General features: G+C 38.7%; 1 protein-coding gene across 9 annotated transcripts in view; it reads right to left on the reverse strand.

Annotated features, from left to right (window-relative positions):
• Positions 1–20,102, reverse strand: part of ARL13B (ADP ribosylation factor like GTPase 13B) — a 63,738-nt gene that overhangs the window by 40,569 nt on the left and 3,067 nt on the right. For all 9 annotated transcript variants that reach the window (XR_009762850.1, XR_009762849.1, XM_061628054.1 and 6 more), the window contains exons 3-4: positions 17,052–17,122; positions 14,123–14,372 (exon numbers count right to left, since the gene is read on the reverse strand). Coding sequence is in view for 7 of the 9 variants with exons in the window: in XM_061628054.1 (XP_061484038.1) it covers positions 14,123–14,372; positions 17,052–17,122 (321 nt within the window). In the remaining 2 variants the exon portion in view is untranslated. The remainder of the gene's footprint in view (positions 1–14,122; positions 14,373–17,051; positions 17,123–20,102) is intronic.

Below are 20,102 nucleotides of genomic sequence, written 5' to 3' on the forward strand. Positions count from 1 at the left end.
TTACAACCGAAGCTACTTCATGCTTAAGTCAATTGATTTCAATCAGTTTTCTCTGAGTATGGTGAACACTGGATATCACCCACAGTCATAATTACTCAGAAACAGCTACTCCCTTTAGGACAATTTTTATGCTTTCAGCAACCTTAGCTCTCCAGAGTTGTCAAACTTCCACATTTCACAAATGCTAATTTAATTTATTTAAGCAGCTAATTTATTTTCACTCAAAGGACCAGAGTACTACTATATATACCGTTGGTTATATAAAGTAAAAATCTATCACTATGCGAGAGAAGCATAATGTACATGTGGGAAAGATTAAATTAAACCATGTTGGCAATTCACATATTGGACAACTATATAAATTGTGTTTTGTTGTAACCACAAGAAAGGAAGGGTAGTAAAATATTTGAAATTTGCAGCTGAAACGTTAAACAGCCCTAAAACAGGAAATGAAATGATGGCTTAACTATAACAGGACAGCCGCTGGACATTGCAAGGGGAGGAAAAATATATATACTTTCAATCTTGTTCCAGACTTTTATAAAGGCTTTATTATATGCAATATAATTGATAACTACTTCATACATGTTATACAAAAATAAAGCCTTTTAAAAATGACTTTAAGATTACAGACTACATTCAGAACAGATTAACACATTACATTTTGAACTCTGGTAGAAAATGTGATGGCTAGGTTTCCTTCACAATCAACATGGAATCAACAAATGAAAAAGGATCTGGCCCCACTTGCAGGCCAAGTTCAGAAAATCTTTAAGAAACCAGGGCTGTAGAGTCGGTATGCCAAACCGTCGACTCCGACTCCTTTATTTTTCTACTGTCCGACTCAGACTCCTTCATAAATGGCAAATGTATATTAACTAGTAATAACAAATATACTGTAGTAAAATGTTAGCACAAGGCATTTCATTACCACCACGTGAATCATCAGGCTAGATTGATAAAACATAAAATATATTTATTTGATTAAAATTTCTGAACAAGAAAACTTTCCTAAATTCCTATGAAAGTTTTTATTTTGAAGTCAGAGTCGGTACATTTCTACTGACTCCGACTCCACCCAAAATTGCTTCCGACTCCACAGCCCTGTCAGAAACTATGGTTCATAAAGCTGAGAATAAAAGTCGGGAATGACCAAGGAATACTCCCACTCCCAGCTTTTGGGCTTCATTCCTGGGTGGCATAAAACCAGAGGGATGTGTCCAAGAAGAACATTATGTGTGCAAAATGACTTCTGCAAGTGCAACAGAAGTTCCCAACCTTCTTTCTCTGCACCACCACAAAATCTGCTGTAGAGGTTTAGGCGGAAAGCCAGAGCAAGGTCCCATTGTGCTTGCATAAGTCATTCTGCCCATGCAGTGATTCAGTTGGAATTTCCCTTTAGGCCAAACCAGGGAACTCCTGCTTAATCCAGCCTTGTTATTGAACCCTTATGGTAAGCACTGGTGACTAAAAGTTCTATACAGGAGAAAGGAGAGGGCTGGAGGATGGAGAAGGAGCAGAGCAATCTGCCCAACAGCCCACCTGGTTTTTGCCCTAGCAGCAGCAGAAGGAAATACTTTCTCTGTGTCACTAGCATGAAAATGCAACGGGCTGGTGGAAGCTAGTCTGCTTGATAAAAGGCTTTTAAAAATAATGAACCTACCAAGTTTCCATGTGAACTGCCAAGTATAGGACCTTTCTGCTATGGCCAATATGGAAATACAGAGTGCTTAATTTGTAGCAGGCTAGTACTTTTTGTTGGCTTACTGACATGGCTGACTTATCCATCTGCTAACAACCCAGGACAGTAAGGCAAAGTCAGTTCTTTGTTTATTATCCTGATCGGTTAACAGGGAGTAAGACGCTATCCCCCAGTTTCCTCTTCTCTGGCTTTAAACAATCCAGAAAGTCAGCTGCAAAGCCAGCATGTGACAGGAGGGGTGAGCAAGGAACACTCTGCTTCAATACTTGTTCTGAGCATCATAAATTATGGTTTATAAAGTCAGGAACAAATGTGCAAACCTGGCATTTATGCAGGGAAATCAAACCATTTAAAAGTACTCACAACAGACTGCACCACATACTTACAATGGAGGAGTTTTTTGTACCAGAGTTCAAAAATCAAAGCGTGAATTGATTCTCAGTAGCTGAAGCTGTTCTTCAGCTCTAACACTTAAAATTCTTTTTCCACAAGTACGGTTTTTAAAAATCCAGTCCTTCCCATTTTGCAAGAGTAGCACATACTAGTTGCTGCCAAGCTAGTCAGGTTTTTCAAACCAAGCATGTCCAGTTAAAATCTCGTGTTACATTTTCTTCCAACACCAGCTTCTTCAGATTCATGCAATGTTGTAATATAAAGTCACCGGAAGGAACAGCTATGGCAAAAATTTAACTACAATACAGAGGATTTTACGTTTGTAGAACAACATTTTGTGTTGAAAAGCAAATGCTTTATAATTGATTGTGGTTGAAAAATTCATATTTAATGAATGTTTTAATGAGGTGAATTAACTACCCTAGAGTCTAAGGATAGTTTTCCTGAACTATTTGTTGTGACATCTTGGTTACCCCCCCCCCCATCCACTCTGGTACAGCACCATAGCATAATGGCTGCATTTACATCCCACACTGGCTTTGGTCACACAATGGCTTAGCATGAATGAGCAAATGCACAATGAGAAAACCACAACTGCTTCGCTCCACCTCCACTTCTACTGTGCTAAAAGCAGCTAAGCCATGGTATTGCTTAGTAATTATGAACCTGGGCTCATAGTTAGTCTCCCCTAAACAAATTACAGGCGGTAAACCAAAAATAAACCTTGGTTACCACTTGTGGATTGTTTGGAACATGAGCCCAGGTTTGGACATAATACTAAGCAAAACCACAACTTCTTGCTGACATGAGTCATGCTTCTGGTCCATGAGGGACCACTAATAGTACTCCCCCAGATTATCTTAATGATCAACCTGGGACATACAGTATAATTACATGGGCATGAGATAGACTGAACTTAATGGGGTTTGCCTCTCAAGTACTTACACAGGGGATCAGGCTTTAGCCATAAGCTCTCTTTGGGTGTTACAATTAGGCGGTAGTAAACCGGTGAGGAGAGGACAGCAGGGATGAGTCTGCTAGCTCTATTTCCCACTGCCCTTGTCACCTTCCAACCTATGGAAGACTGACTGAGAGTGGCTGTATACTACAGCCAGCATGGATTTTCACATTCCGCCATGTAAAATTGAAAATACCTCCATGCCATTATGCTGCTTGTCATGAGTTCATATCAAAACAAAATCTTACAAAACATATACCCCTGAACTTAACAACCCTGTAAGTTTCCATGGTGATACACAAAACACTCAGAGAATCCACAATTCAAAGTCTAAAATAATCCAGACTCCTGTTGGACCTTTTTCTGTCAGAGGTCTCATAATTTGTTGAAATTAATTAAAAAATCAGGCAGATTCAAAGAATACATTTAATCCTATTACTGACCTTGTCCCATACTCTGACCTTCATCTTCTGCAGTTTAAAAGTTTTAAAAATTCATGGCTGATTTTTAATTAATTTAATAAATGTAACAATGGACTCTATGATAGTGCAGGCATGCTCAGTAAGAACCAATTGTTAGTGCTCTAAAAGCCAGACTAACAGCTGTTCAGCTTGGCTAATCAGGGAGCCATACCCATGCCAGACATCTTTTCCACTTTAGACAGCTATGGTTCTCCCAAAGAATCCTGGGAAGTGTAGTTTGTGACTGGTGCTGACAGTTGTTAGGAGACTCTTATTCCCCTGGCAGAGCTCCAGTGTCCAGAATGATTTAACAGTCATCCCCTCTTCCCAGAGAATTCTGGTGACTGTAGCTCTGTAAGGGGAATAGAACATCTCCAAACAACTCTCAGCATTCTTTGGGGGAAGCCATGACTGTTTAAAATGAAATAAATGACAGGTTTGGATATGACCAGGGACAGCTTTAGTTTAAATTTGTATGGGATATTACATGTGTCTGCTGTAGAATAAAAAGATGGCGGAAATCCAAAAAAATAATGATACTGGTAATAACGTTTTACTTTTACTTTTGGAAGGGGCTTTCTCTCTGCCCAGAGCCCACCCAATCTCCTCCCCTTCCTCAGGTCAGTTTTACCTACCGTAAGCATGATTGCACAGGAGTAAAACCCACTGAACTCAATAATCCTGCAAATGATCAAACTTGCGCTCCTCCTCCCCTCACACCTGCTCCCATCCTCATCCTCCCCTCTACCCTTCCTCCTCCCCTCCCTTCTCCTCCCGTGGTCAGTTCCACCTATGATTGCAGGAGAGTAAATCCCACTGAACTCAGTAAGCATGCAAATGATCAATACATACATAAGCCGGCTGGCTGAGGTGGCCTGGGTTTTTGTCTTTTGTTTTGTTTTCTTTTGGGTGCCATTGGTTTTAGCTATGGGTGGGTTCGGTTTCATTTTATATTGTAGTTCTTGGGTTTTTATGTAGTTTGTATGTTATATTTTTCTTTATCTTGTACGCCGCCTAGAGTGGCCGCTTGTGCGGGCAGATAGGCGGCCTAGAAATAAAATTTATTATTATTATTATTATTATTACATTCTCAGCAAACTTTCACAGGATCCCATTTCTTACCTCCTGGATTAAAAAGCAGAAAAAATCACTAATAGGCAAAAAAATCCTTGTGGTTTAAGAGTGTACGTATAGCCAAAAGATTTTTCTATCAAACTTTAAAAAGCAGGGAAGTTGGGCAGCTATAGTGAATGCATGAGACGTCCTCTCTGAGATATTGTACTGACCTGCAAATTTGTAAAAATGCAAACATAATATGAGTTGATCTTTCACAGTCCAACACACTTCCTGTGTAGCTTAGAAGAATTTGGTGACGTGCCTCTGAGCATATGGTGAGTGGTGGCAACACCTGCAATCAGGACTATATCTCCAAACACGGAGAATTACATTTTTTGTAAGTTGATGTTATTCTTACTCTGCTTCTTTCCTGTGTTACTACTGTTTCCACAGAGAATCTAACCTAGAAAATTATATTTCTCTCATTATTTAACCTAGAAATCTGCGCAAATTTATTAATTTCAAAGCCTTTTTATTGGCCAATGTCTTATGATGGTGAAGACAACCTCCTCTTAGTGCCCCCACTTCCAGAGGTGATGTTGGAAATATTGGGACAGAATTTTTGTTTGAGTGGTGGTATCCCATTCCTGGAACACTCTTTCCTAGAGATCTTCCTTTCTTTAAGGCATCAGGACAAGAACTTTTTTTATTTTCCTAACTTTTTTTCAATAAATAGCAATTCTTATTTTCTGTGCTACTTGCTCTTCTGATATTATTTTACTGTTGTTACTGCTTCTTTAAAAAATCATTTTGAGATGTTAGGAGTATCCAAAAAAATTATGTTGGCGCGATGACTTCTGCTGGTGCAATGGAAATTCACCCTCCCTATCCCTTCCCAGTGCCCCCCCCACATCTGCTGTTGAGGTTTGGGGAAACCCTGAGAATAGTTTGGGGTGTGGAAGAGAAGAAGAGGAAGCTCCATTGTGCTAGCAGAAGTCCTTGTGCTTGCACAACGACTTCATTGGCTACAACCCTGTTTTTTTAAAATCACTTCTCATTCTACTGTAGTTTTGTGCCGATTCTGCACTGCTTTCTCCATAGTAGTTCATATTCTCCCTCCCTGTCCCCACTTTTTAAAACTATCAGACAGGATATAGAATGTTCTTCCTCTGTCAAGAATAGTATTATCCTTCTGTAAAGAATTATTGGTGTTGGATCTTGGTTAGCACAAGTATGGTTTTGATAATAGCTTTATCTGACAGGGTCTTGAATAAGAGTTGTTTATTCCAGAGGTAAGATTCAAATGATACAGGGTGGAGATCACTAAGTGAATACTCCCAGAGAAAGATAATGTGATTCAGAAATGAGGAGGAGTACTCCATAAAAGGAAACTGCTCACAGTGAAACTAGAGCTTCAGTTGTCAATCAGCAGCAATGAACAATGAATAAAATAGCACTATAAATTTGCATGGTACTTAGAAAGACCCATAAATAATTCATTAATAGGCAAAAAACCCTTGCAGTTTAAGAACGTACCTATAGCCAACAGATATTTCTATCAAACTTTTAAAAGCAGAGAAACTGGGCAGCTATAGCGAATGCACAAGGGGAGCAGGAGACCTGACCTCCTCTCTGAGATATTGTGCTGCCCTACAAATTTGTCAAAATGCAAACACCATTTGGGTTGGTCTTTCACAGTCCAATCCACTTCCTGTGTAGCTTGGAGGTAACATGTGCATCTGAGCATATGGTGAATGGTGGCAACACCTGCCATGTCCAAGAAAGGAGAATTACATCTTTGTATGTTGGTGCTCTTCTTACATTGCTTCTTTCCTGTGTTACTACTGTTTCTACAAGAATCTAACCTAGAAAATTATATTTATCTCATTATTCATCCTAGAAATGTGTCTCAAATTTATTTTTACTAATTTCAAAGCCTTTTTTCTTGGTCCCTGCCATATGACGGTGAAGTCAGCCTTTTGTGTTTCAAAGTGTAGGTTATGTTCTATTTGTATTTTGGGTGCATTAACAGTTGAATCTGAAATTGCAGTTTGATGTAAAATCTAATTGATTACAATATGTTACTACTTAAGCAATGAATGTAGCTGTTGGGAAAAAAATTAACTTGGCATGCCCAAGATGCATGTTTTTAGCCTGCTATGCTTAAACCACTCTACTTAAGGAAAGGCGGGCATGGTAAATTAAAAATAGAGAGCACACCTAGAATTTTGTTAGAATATATTTCACCTCCCACTCTTTTATCTTGTGCAAACTGAGACACTCCTCATGTCCAGTGAAAATTGTTCTGCAGAATAGTCAGTGCCATTATTGCACAATTATTTTGAGATTTTTTAGTGTTGCAAAGTGTTGCTATACTTCACATATTCACAGAAATAGAAACAAAAATGATTTACTATAGGAAACTTCACTAAAATTGCAAAGTAAATCAGACATATTTAAAGTGACTATCTGAACTATATGAACTGTCTTAATAATGTTGCTTCCTGCTAAAACAAGATCAGCACAGCACATGTCTTCTTTTTATTATTTGGGCTGATTGCAGGTATTGCCACCACTCACCATATGCTCAGAGGCACGTTACCAAATTCTTCCAAGCTACACAGGAAGTGGATTGGACTGTGAAAGACTAACTCAAATTGTGTTTGCGTTTTGACAAATTTGTAGGGTAAGTACAGTATCTCAGAGAGGAGGGTCAGGTCTCCTGCTCCCCTAGTGCATTCACTACAGCTGCCAAATTTCCCTGCTTTTTAAAGTTTGATAGAAATATCTTTTGGCTATAGGTACATTCTTAAATCACACGGGTGGTTTTTTTTTGCCTATTAAGTGAATATTCTCATAGTTGGTGTGTGTTGCTACATTTGCAGAAAAAGTACAGAACGTACTGCAAACAGTCTCAGCTTTCATTATTAGCCATTATTGTTACAAAGACACACTTGAAACCTCAGACCCAGGAGTAGCTGAACAATTTTTAGATGGACCAGAACAACAGGAGTGTTACAGCACATGTCCCATAAGAATAAATGTTTGGTAACTAAGTTCCCTTTTGAGAGGATGCGTTACTAAATTAGCTCTTCCTGGCTGCGCCACTGGGATGCCAACTAAAACAAAGTTTCAAAGAGGACAGCATTGTTTCTGAACATGGAAAAGGCCCAAGATAAGTTTATTTTTACAGGTATGCCAGACAAGCATTTTTCTCTTTGGAAATAAATAATGAACTTTTTGGGTAGCCAGGAATATGTAAGCAGTTGAAGATTTAAATACATTTTTCAATAGCACATCAGATCTCCTGCCCGCTTCTGTACTGCTAGCCATAGCTAACCAGATAGATCAGCACTGCTTTAAGATTCAGGGAGAGTTATGTATACTTGTAGCAAGGATTGTTTTTTAGTTTAGGATTTTTTGTTGTTGTTCAGTATTCCCTTTTAGAAAAAGCATAAATAGTTGATTTTCCCACTACTGTTACTGTATTATTCCCAGATAATTTAGAGTGGTATTTGTTTTCCATTTGAAGGGAGAGGGAAAAGATACTCTACCATCATAATGTGCAAAAATATGTTTGATTTTTAAGGAATGTATTTGATGAGGATACATGCACCAGGGACTCCTAGGCAACAATGAACTCTGTAGCTTGTCCCAGCTTAGGGAAACACATATCATAACTCCCCAAATAGTGAACTCAGTAGTACCACTTTGGCTCCATTCCTAGTGGCACTCACTTAGGAGAATGCTGAAGCTTACAGAATAGAATTTTTAAAAGAAACCTTAAGAGGACAGCCCTTCCCCATCTCCTACAAAATACAGTACTACAAAGACTGAGCATTCTTGAGTGCCTTCTAGGCATGCAAAAGTACATGTGCTTGTGAGTTAAAGGAAAATGACTTGAAAGCTTCCAAAGTACTTCATAGGAACCTGTAAGCTTACAGAATGTTGTCAGCCAAGTCTATAGAGAAAAGGAAAAAAGGATATAAAGCAGAGATGGAGAACTTGTGATACTCCAGACGTAGTTTGGCTACAATTCCCATCATCCTTGATGTTGTCAGTCCCAACATCAGTGATTTCTGGCCAAAGGGCCCAACTGCTCATGAGGGCCCCTTATCAGCCTGACCTGGCTATGCCACTTATCACCTTCCTCAGTCTCTTCAGATGGGTGTTTTAATCATGAATGGGTGGATAAGTGTGTCAGGGGCACCATGCCAAGAGCCCTCTGATATCTGGCTTTGGCCCTGGTTGCAATGTAGACTAGGTAAATGAATCTACCACTCAAGCGTATGAGAGCAGTTTTGAGATAAAGAATGCTTATTTAATAGATTAAGACATACCCTCAGGGGAAAAAATGTGTCTTGCAAGTATTCTGGAAAAGAGGGATGAAGACAATTAAGGTGATGAGGTGATAGGTGATACCCTTCTTTATCTTCAGAACTGTATGGCTCCTGCACCCCATCATATAGCAAAAGTGCATTTGTGGTTTGCAACCCACTTGCCCTATATAGCACAGCAATGCAGGGGGAAGGAGGGGCTGATGTCCTTCTTTCTCCTTCTCCACTCTTGAAACTGAACACTTTCCAGAGATACCTATACAGCACCACAATGGCTCCTGTTCCAACATGTCTGAAGCCATGAATGCTTCTCTTACAGGGTGGGAATACAGTGCAAAGTTTTATTGCTTATCCAACTTGTTCATATGGTATATGTATAACGTAAGGAACTTGATTGATGCCATTTGCTTTGACACTCACTCAAGGCAGTTTGTTTCAATTTGCAAACCTACAGCTCAAGCAGGGCTTCACAAGATATATACCACTCAGCAGTATATAAATAACAGGTTGTCACTGGAAGGAGAGAGGCAGATGAAATAGGGCCAGTACACCCTTTTATGCTTTATACAAAAATGCCAACTTTCCCTGTGTTGAATTCTATGTTCCTTTACTTAATATATGGAATGGCGTAGAATGCAGATGTCCACCATCACATACAACATCCAACACCAAGATTTATATTGTTTCTAGAGACTGCTGGTAGGGTTAAGGAGGATCTCTGTGTATTTTTAAATACCACCTTTCTGTAAAATGCTAAAGATGGCTTACCACATAATTTAATGGTGACTACTTGTATAGCAAGCCATTCTATACGTTACAGCTATTGAAGGGAGAACTTGCCAGTGAGATACAATTTCTCATTAGCCTCTCCATGCCCACTGCAACATATACTCCAACCTAAACTTTGCTGGAAGAGTCTGAATGATGGAATGCTCCACAAGTTTTAGAAGATAACTCCTAGACAATCTTGGACAAGTCTACTGAGAAGTAAACTCCACTGAGTTCAATGAAGCTTTTCCCCAAAGAACAATTGAATAAGAGTTCTAAATCCCCATAAGAAATCCCCATAAGAAGGTATTGCAACTCTAAACGTAGTTGATCAATTCAGTGCAAGAACACACCTGGAGAATGTATTTGCTTTTCTTATCTACAGTTTCCGATTTAAATATTGAAATCCTCACATTCCTGTGAAAGTTTTCGCTGATATATAATGCCAAAGGTAATCTAGAGCTTTATAGCCAATATTTGAAACTAAGCCTTCTATATCCAGTTCCTATGGTCTACATCAGAATAGTCTTTTTCTTGTTTTACTGGGATTGTGTTTGAACGTCACTTTAAGAAGAGAGTATTGGCGGAAGAGTACTTTGTCCCTGCAAATATCTTAAGATTCATACAGACAGCAGGTGCATTCAGATGTCACACTTAACCATGGTGTAGTGAGACATAAACAAGCCTAGTTCCCCCAGCCCAGCAAGGAGGTAAAGTACAGCAGAAGCTTTTGCTTTCAGTTAACCACCATATATCATGATATCTGAAGCAACAAACTATGCTTAAAATTAACTACGGCCAGATCTAATTTCAAACAGTGGTTAATTAACCACAGTTAATATTCAGAACAACATAGGAAGTTATAGTTAACTACTCCTCCCAGGCACGTGGAAGGAGACAGTGGGAGGGGGTGAGTGTGCTTTTATCATAGGATTTGTGTGCCCACTGAACACAATAAAACTTACTTCTCAGTAATTATGCATAGGATTTACTGTACATCTAACACACACGTGTATGTAGATACTTTATTCTGTTAACCAGGCTTAATTTGTTTCCCATCACTCATCAACACCAACTGGAGAAGGATTGAATTTTCAACATGCCCAGTTCTCTCCATTAGTTTTGACATTTGTTGAGGTGTGTAGATTTTTTAAAAACATTAATTAGTACACTGTCATTATCAGCACATCAACATATAAACAAATAAGATACATGCACTTGTAAAGAAAATTTCAATCCTATTCATGCCTCCTTAAGGGAGTCCTGTTGTACTCGGTGGAGCTTATTCCCAGATAAATGGGTACAGGACTATAGCCTAGGTCATTTAAAGATTCTGATGGGAGTGACTCACAAGGAGAAAGCACCATGAGACATCACAGTAATGTAGTGAGGCTATGGTTCAGAAAGAGTTCTGGCTTAATACAATCAGGCATCACTAAACATGGAGGTACTGCTAAAGAATGATTTTTTTGGGGGGGAATCTATTAAAAGCTGCAAAGACATACACTAGGATAATTCGTCCAACTAGTTAAATCAGGACCGACAACTGGCAACATCCCAACCTAAGATGACTTGCACTAATATAGCAATACCACTTTTAGAGCCTTAGTCACATCTTTGCTTTTCTAAAGAGATGAAAAGAAGAGGCAGAAAAACATAGGAAGCTGCCTTATACCAAGTCAACCCATTGGCTCAGTGTTGCTGCTCCTCCTCAAGGTTTCAGACATGGATTCTCTTCCAGCCCTACCTGGGGATGGTTGGGATAGAAACTGGGACCTTCTGCATGCAAAGAAGATGCTTTACCACTGAGCTACAGTCCTTCTTCCCCGTCCCCCAAAAAGTGAAAGGCGGAAAACAGCATGACAGATGTCACCAGATGCAAAGGAGGGCAAACCTTTTGAATGAAAAATGGAAATTCAGCCAATTAAGCATCTTCCAGAATTCCTTCCTATGAAAGAGAAAGAGGAGAAACAGATAGACATATACAGCAATTAAAACTGGGCCCCATCTTTCATCCATGGGTTAAAGGTAAGGGCCCTTGGCATGAAGAAGTTCAAAACTGCTGCACTAAGTAACTTAGAATAAGACACTGTACTTTTGGAAAATTGGAAATTTACAACTCATTTACAATGAAGAAAACTATCACCATAATGAACTTATTTATCTGTCAAGACTTCCGTTTTCTATGATTTGTTAGGGAATACCTGATATGTGGCAGGAGGTATGTGTACTGTAGAGGGAAGGGGGACCATCCAAACAGCATGGGAGATAACACTGTGGGTTGCAGAGTGAATTCTCAAAAGGCACCTTCCTAATGACCCCCACCCCCCCTCTGGTGGATCAGAGTCATTCTAGCAAACAGGAGAGCTTCCATTCACAGATGAGCATATCTGAAGTTAACTCTGGTTTGCTTGTCTTTTTTTTTTTTCATGAAAGGAGTTGGGAGGGGAAACAAATAGAAACAAAGGATTGGTCCAAGTAGTTGCCAGTCCTGAATTCCTGTATGCATAGAGACATATACTCGCATGATTTAGGATACAAATTCTCAAAATTGTTCTACCTCAAAATATAAAATTGTTCTACCTCAAAATATGGAGTGAAGAGATTATGAATATCTAAGATATACTTGTGTGTATTTACACAACAACTCTTGCTTATGTTTTGAGAACAGAGGGTGAAAAAGGAGGGCATTCATGGGCCTGCTACCCCACCAAAAGTTCAGTTTTCTCAGATTACAGACTGTGCAAGCCAATCTACAATTCTCAGCATCTACAACTTAATATAGTCCATTAATAAGACTGTTCAGATCACCACCAAATCCAGTATGCCAAATAGATAAAGCAAGAGTTTAGGGATAAGGGTTAAGTATCTTATTACCTTTCACAGGGAAATATGAGTAGGTGGGCACACAGCATAGACATACACACTCATTCTCTCTCTCTTTGTGGCCAGTGAAGACAGATGGACTTTCTGAAAATATTGACTGAAACTTCAACAGAAGCATTCAAATCTAATTCTAGATAGTGGCCCAGAAAAACAAATCAGGTTAGATGTTTGTCTGCAGAACCATCTATCCTAATGTTACAACCTTGGGCCGCCCTGGGCTCCTGCTGGGAGGAAGGGCGGAATATGAATCAAATAATAAATAAATAAATAAACCTTGTAGTAGCTTTAAAGGGATCATAACAAGAAACTGCCTAAAAATATAACTTCATTTGTTTCACTCCTAATTGTTTTAGAACAAAACTGTCAGCATTTCTGTTATCTAAAGTCTGTTATCTAAAGTGAAGATGGTTGGACTAGGAATCTGATCAATTTTCTTTCCCAAATACGTAGCTCAATAATTCTTTTAAGAAATAAAACTGACAGCTAGGAGCTATAGCTAACTCACTTCAAAACAAAACTGTCATTTTATAATAAAAATGGTTCAATCTTTGTCCTGACCTTATACAGTAATGAAAGTAACTGACTGCAGTTTAAGATAAGATCTTCACCTGTAGGGATCAATCTATATACAAGACGTTCATAGATAGAAATATGGAAAGAGTTCAATTAAAGCATACTTCTGCATTCGCTTCTTGCCTGAGAAATAGCAGGTGTACAGGAAATCACATTTTACACTAATGAAACAGATTATACATATAGGATTCAACTAAAGTTAAGCACTTTTAAGCCCCCCTTTTAAATGAGAAAATTAAGCACATGCTCAATTTTTACATTAATTGGACTTTGTTGTTGTTATATGCCTTCAAGTTGATTACGACTTATGGTGACCCTATGAATCTTTTGGATACGTTCATACGGTTTTCATGGTAAGAGGTATTCAGAGGGGGTTTACCATTGCTTAAAACTGCTTAATTTAGGTGGATCATGCCCATATTGTCCAGATAGGAAGAAGACATTTTACTGTGCAGGTCTAAATTGCAGTCCATCTACTTTCTGCAACATCTTTACACTGTGCATGTTTCTGGATAATGTGTAGTTATTGAGAAACTTGTGGGACAACTGCAGCTCCCAGAGATTAGGTTCTTCCAGTATGCATCACTTGCACCCTCTGGTGTTAAACATGCAATCCAAGGTTTACTAACAACTTCCTTATGTCAGACGACACAAGGGTCATTTAACTTGTGTTGACATATTTGTCAGAATGATTAGAGTTATTGCTACAAGCAACACTGGAATAAAAAAAACAGCATATAAGGAAATTATGTACCTTATTTCAGGAGAGTTTACACAGACAATTCTGCCAGACTAAACCTATCATTTCTAATTACTTTAGTAGCAGCACAATACAATTTCATTTCTCTACTCTGTTATGCTTGAAAAGAAAATATTCAGTTTCAAAGGTAGCTTATGGAATTGGCAAGATCACAAGATCTGAATGTTTTAATAAATTTATTAAGTTATAGATCAGTACTTAAAACAATTGCTTATTTATTTTACTTACACTAATATAGGTTTCCCCGATATCTTGGGATGCCTTAGAACTTCTGACATAGTCTCTTTTGTCTCTTCCATTCTCTCCACATCACTGGAATCCACAACAAATATTACCCCATACGATTCAGCGTAGTAATTCTTCCAGATAGCCCGGATTCGCTTTCCACCTCCCAAGTCAAAGATTGTGACTTCAAATCGACCTTGCTTAAGGTTAATTTTAGAAAAACCAACTGTTGGAGCCACATCCTCAGGGCACTCTGACAAAATTAAAATGTGAGTTATGAAACACTTGTGATGCAGTTTGAATTATTTTTTTGGAACTATTATTTTTATCATATTCCATTGTCCTAACCATCTATTAGAGATTGTTGGTTCCCTTATAGTCTTTAAGGCAGAAGAGCAAAACAATAGTAGTTTGAATTTTAAAATATTGTATTACTGTTTTCATTTTATTTTTACAGTAACATACACACATACATTTAGAATGAAAATTGGGAACAGTCATCCTCATAGCATGTCAAATAAAGAAAAAGTAAGAAAAGAGTAATGTCTTCTACTTCAGGATCAAGGGGGCAAAGCATCAACCTGCTAGCAGAGAAAATGCAGGATTTTTTTTTAATGCTTTCAGGACCAAATCAGGAAGTAGGGTTGAAACTTCTTCTACAAAGAGAACACATGAATTTTACAGGCCCATTACTAGTTTTTGTATAATAGCTGCAAATATTGCAACATGGATCACAAGATGTTTTGCTGACAGAACATATAAGCTGCTGTAATCATGTGTTTCCAATGCTGGAGACAATGAACATAAATTAAACTTCTGATAACCTGCCTTCCTATGAATTACGACCATAGATAGGCTAGAACAGTACTACACAAATTGTAAGCATGTCTTACCGTAGGACTAGAAATTTATGTTGATAATGGCTATTTCACATGCAAAACAATGCCAATTCATCAAGACCTAGAAAAGCTAGGTAGAATATCCTGAACTCAATGGTTCTGAAGAATCAACACAATAAGTACAGGGGAGGTAATTAGCTCCTCATATTGAAAAGATTGTGTTTCATTTGACCCCTATATTCTTAAATTTTAATCCAGATTTCTGGCCATCCTTCTACGAGAGCTTAATTACCAAGGAAAGCTAGAATGAGAATTTGTTTGGAGTTCTAAGCATCACAGTGCCCAAAGAGGCTCATGTCAATGCCAAGAACTTCCAGAGTAGTGAAGTTTTCTCTTTTGGTGCAGAATTCCAGTTAAGAAGCCTAGCCTGGAGAGTCCCCTGATCTCCAGGGGTGGCTTTGCAGGTGTCAGGAGCTTCCACTGAACTGGAAAAAATAAAAAGCCCTTGTATGCAGGCCATTTGGATGCAGGTCATATGACATTTTATCCTGAAGAAGATACTATTTCATACGTGAAACATCCATTATTATCCATAAATAATGCCTTCATGTATATCAGTAAATTGCCAAACACTTAAAAATAGTCACTTCAGAAACTTATTCTCAGCTCAAATACAATAGTTTTATCCAACTTAGAGGCTGCATGCAGTGCGCTGTTTTACTGGAGCTGGCAGAAGGGGGAAATTATGCTAAAAGTGATTTTTATGGTCCTGGTAAAAGTGATCTGGCAAATTGCTGGTACCTTCCCAAATACAAATGGGGATAAAAATCTTCATTAGAATAACGCTTCGTTATGCACATGCAATTTCCTTCCTGCTTAATTATATTATGAGTCAATATAATAACAAAATACCCACAACATTGATTTTTAGGTAAAATTCACTAATGTATGCTCATTACTGTGCATTTTCAGCAAATAAGAATTACTGCACATACAAAAGAAAAAAATGGCAGAGAACCATTGATTTTGTATCCTAAACTAAAATTTGAAATACCTCATTAACCTGAATATTTTATATATTTGCTATATTTAAAACAAATTTATGTCAGCAGTTTCTCTCATACCTACCAAAGATGTTTCCCTTCAGTTTTATGATGCAATGGCACTTCCTAAGAAAAACTATTTTCTCTACAGGGATAGGTGCACTTCTCTTGCTCCAACAGCTCTTTGTAGAACTCTCTCCCACTGCAAGAGCATGCAGTAGAGATATGTGCATTGAAGGGCTGCTGACATTCAGTAAAAGCAACAGCCTCATTTTGTACCTATAATGCTCCAGACATTTTAATGCTATCCAGAAGCTCTGCAAGTACTAACAGACATGTGGCTAATGATATTTTTAAAAAGTGACACCAATGATCACAAAAGAAAAGTATTTTGACAGTGTTAATGAATAGTAGCACCATCTATGCAGGTGTAGTACTGTGTTGAAGGGGGTTTGTTCCTAGCTTAAGTGCTGTCCATATGCCCAAGACAGTTCCAAATATACTGTGGCTCAAACAGAATCCAAAGGAGAGATATATCCATATGTTGGGAGCTTTGCTTTCTCCTATCAACCAGAACGGTATCCAGTGCTGAGGAGACACACATCGGCTTAAAAAGTGGGGCTTCCAGCATCAAACAGCAAGAAGGTCCTCAGTTGTATTACATGGTTTTCTTCACACCATATCTGCAGTCTTTGTCCCTACTTTGGATTACAGACCTCTATGAAGTAATGAAGTGCAATCTATTTAAATACAGCATGTATGCCTCAAAGTGTTAAATATCATATGAGCAACAAGAAGTAGTATATAGTCATTGACATGAACATAAAGAAAGTATTTTTTATTCATTTGGAGGTTTTATTCTTACCAGCATTTTATGACATCTTGCAGTGCAATCCTACCCATGTCTGCATAGAAATAAATCCTACAGAATTCCATGGGGCTTAGGAGATAGGTTGCAGCCTTGGCCTTGTTTTACATTACTTAAAGAAACTCATTTAATATTTTATAAAGACAATTTTCCTAAAGGTGATTAGGTTAGACGTTACTTACCTCCCTGGATTCCTTTCACTGTTGCAGTTTTTCCAGCATTATCAAGACCCACCATGATTAATGTCACACTCCTTTGAATTGTATAAAAAGAAAAAGTTTTTTGAGACTTATTCCTAACCAAATATCACACTAAGTTTTAGAAAATCTTTGCATGCATGCTTGGGAATTGTGACTAAGTACCTATTATTTATATGTAGCACCATCTCTAACTTTATAAAAAACAGGTTTGACAGGCACTACTAACAAGTAGCTTATAATCTTAAATAGATACAGAGGAACAGAGAAAAGGCAAGGGGAATGGAGGCAGTAGTAAAACCAGGGAAGTATTTCAATTATGCATACAGTAGGCTATAGGGACTCAGGGGAAAATTCCAAAGGTTTCCTGAAAGAGGCAAGTATTGAGAAAGGACTTGAACAAGCAAGAGCAATGGTCAAACAGAGGCATCCTAAGATGCAGTTACAGGCATATGTGGCAGCAGAAGATTCTGGTTTGAGTTGTTTCAGGTAGGAGGAGACCTCTGGATGGTTGAGGATGGAGGAGCTGGACAAGCAACAGTGAATAGAAAGGATGTGTTGGGATACAAGAGATGAGCAATTTTATGGGGCAGGTGGCAAGGCAATGGAAGGTTTTGAAAGTGAGGACAAGATGCTTGTGCAGGATCCAAGAGCAGACAGGAAGCTGTAGTGGGGATTTAAGGAGGCATGTGATCAAAGCAAGGAGAGAAGTGTATACCTTTGGCAGCAGAGCACTGTACAGACATGAGTGGACAAAGGCAAGACAATCTTTGAAGACAGAAGACAACTGTAGTTGTCAAGGCAAGAGATAGAGCTGAGGGGACAGAACGAAAGGGCATATTTTCTGTAATGGTGTAAAGAAAGATGTCTGATGATTTGGTTACAGATGAATATGGGGGGCAAAAACAAGACAAAACAATCAAAGAAAAAAGCAAGTGTTTTGTGCCCAGACAACAAAGAGAGAGCGAACAAGGAAAAGTATGGTCTTTTATAGATTGGGCTTGAGACAATGATGACACATCCAAGCAGAAATGTCAGAAAAAACAGGCAAAATATGGGGCATATGTTCTGGGATAGAGGGGTAAAGCTGAGTATCAAGGACAGGGAGCCATGGGATGTGAGGAGAATGTATATCAAAAGGAAAAGTGGAACCTGCAACAAAATGTCACAGAACAGAGTGTTCTTGTTGCGGATCCAACCAGCCATGCCTTCATCCAGGACACTCCATTCCATTCCCTCTCACCTTCGTTGCCTGTTTCCACACACACCATTCAACAGACGGCGTTGGAGCAATCTATAGTCAATTGCTCACTGACTACAGAATGCTCCAACACTTACAGGGCAGTTTTTGGGGTCCCTGCCCCTGCTTAAGTTTTTGTTTCTAACTTTTTTTAATAGTTGTGCAAACCTTAGGGTTTCACTGAGCCTGGTAATACCTTCCTCTTGTGCATGGATGGTGACATTTTGGCTACGTAAGGGTCCACATTTTGAGAATAAGCTTGTTATTGGTATACAGGATGGTAGAGAGCAAAGTACAGACTTCTGAGAAAGGAAAAGCAGAGGAAGTGCAACACTGGAAGAGTAATTAGACAGATCAAAAGAGCACCAACTGAAGACAGACTCACAAGGACTTAGATCGTCAAGTAAGAGTGATCAATTTTAGCAATAGTAGCAGAAACTGAATTGAATATAGGCCTTCAGATTTGGCACTTAGAAGGACCGTGGTTTTTATGAGAACACTTTCAGTGGAGTGCAGGTCAGATTGAAGAGGGTCAAAAGCAGAGTTGGAAGAAAGGTGACAATGTGAAAGTAAGAAGCATGCTCTAGGAGTTTGGAGATAAAGGCCAGAAGTGAAATTGGCTGGTAGCTTTAGAGGGCAGATGGGTCAATGTTGTTAGGAGTTTTTTTTACAACAAAGAAGTGGTGTTTGAATGCTGGAGGCAAGGAGCAAGGACAGAAAGGTAAGGTCATGTGATGGAAAATACGGAAACAGACAATAATACACAATGCATGGAAATCTTTGCACTTCCTCCTCAGTTCCTGTTTGCACTACTCAACCTCTCCTACACTGAACACACACACACACACCCCAGACATGCAGATATTTAATTCAGACAGCCGGTTGTGCCCAGTGGGCCCGAAAGGTTGGTGGCCCCTGGTTTAATGTCTCCTACTTGTCCTGCAACCAAGTCAATCAGTATGAACAGAACTATAAAGATCTACAAAGATTACTTACTAAAGACTATGCTGTAAGAGGATTAGGGTCCATATAGATTCTAGGTCTTTCAAAACCTAATCTTAAAATGCATAGGCTAATAATGGCTACGCAGTAAGGAGGAGGGTGGGTTGTGCAATGTTCAAAGACCTTCATTGCTTCCAGTGGCACTGGAAACAAGTACCAAGGGTGAACTAGCAAGCTTTGGATATTGAGTGGGATAGAAGAAAAACCTTCACTTCCAGCTAAATGCACTTTAGTACTTTCTGAGCAAAAAAAAAGTGGGGGATTCTCTGGGTGTTTACCACTTGGAGCATGTGGAAAGATGCTATCAATTGTGATCCTAAACTGTGATCATGGTTTTCCTTGTGCTGTGCTTCTGTGCCTTTAACTACCACATTTCCCCATGTACAGATAACGTTACTTCAGTTAAGAAAGGCACCATGTGCACACTCAGAAACCTTTTGTTCTTGTACTGATATCCAGCAAAAAGAGGTACAGGCACTGAGCCCTGGCTGAAAGAAAGCCCTGGATTAGGGGATAATGAAGATACATAGGGTCCCTCACCTTTAGATGCTAACAGTTCAAATAAGTTTATAAATAAAATTGGTGAATAATAATGGGCACAGGAATGTCATCAACAGAAGCCTCTTGTATGTATTTGCCCTCCCCAGCTTTGAAAGAAAAACACCTTTAAAACTGTCAATTAATTTTTCTCCTTTTATTTTTTAGTTTTAAATGTCTGTAATTTCAAAATAGTTGTGTGTGTTTAAAAAAAAAACACTGGGTTGTATTCAACACTACGCAAATAGCATTCTGTT

This window comes from Rhineura floridana, chromosome 5 (genome assembly GCF_030035675.1).
Source record: "Rhineura floridana isolate rRhiFlo1 chromosome 5, rRhiFlo1.hap2, whole genome shotgun sequence".
Taxonomy (NCBI): domain Eukaryota; kingdom Metazoa; phylum Chordata; class Lepidosauria; order Squamata; family Rhineuridae; genus Rhineura; species Rhineura floridana.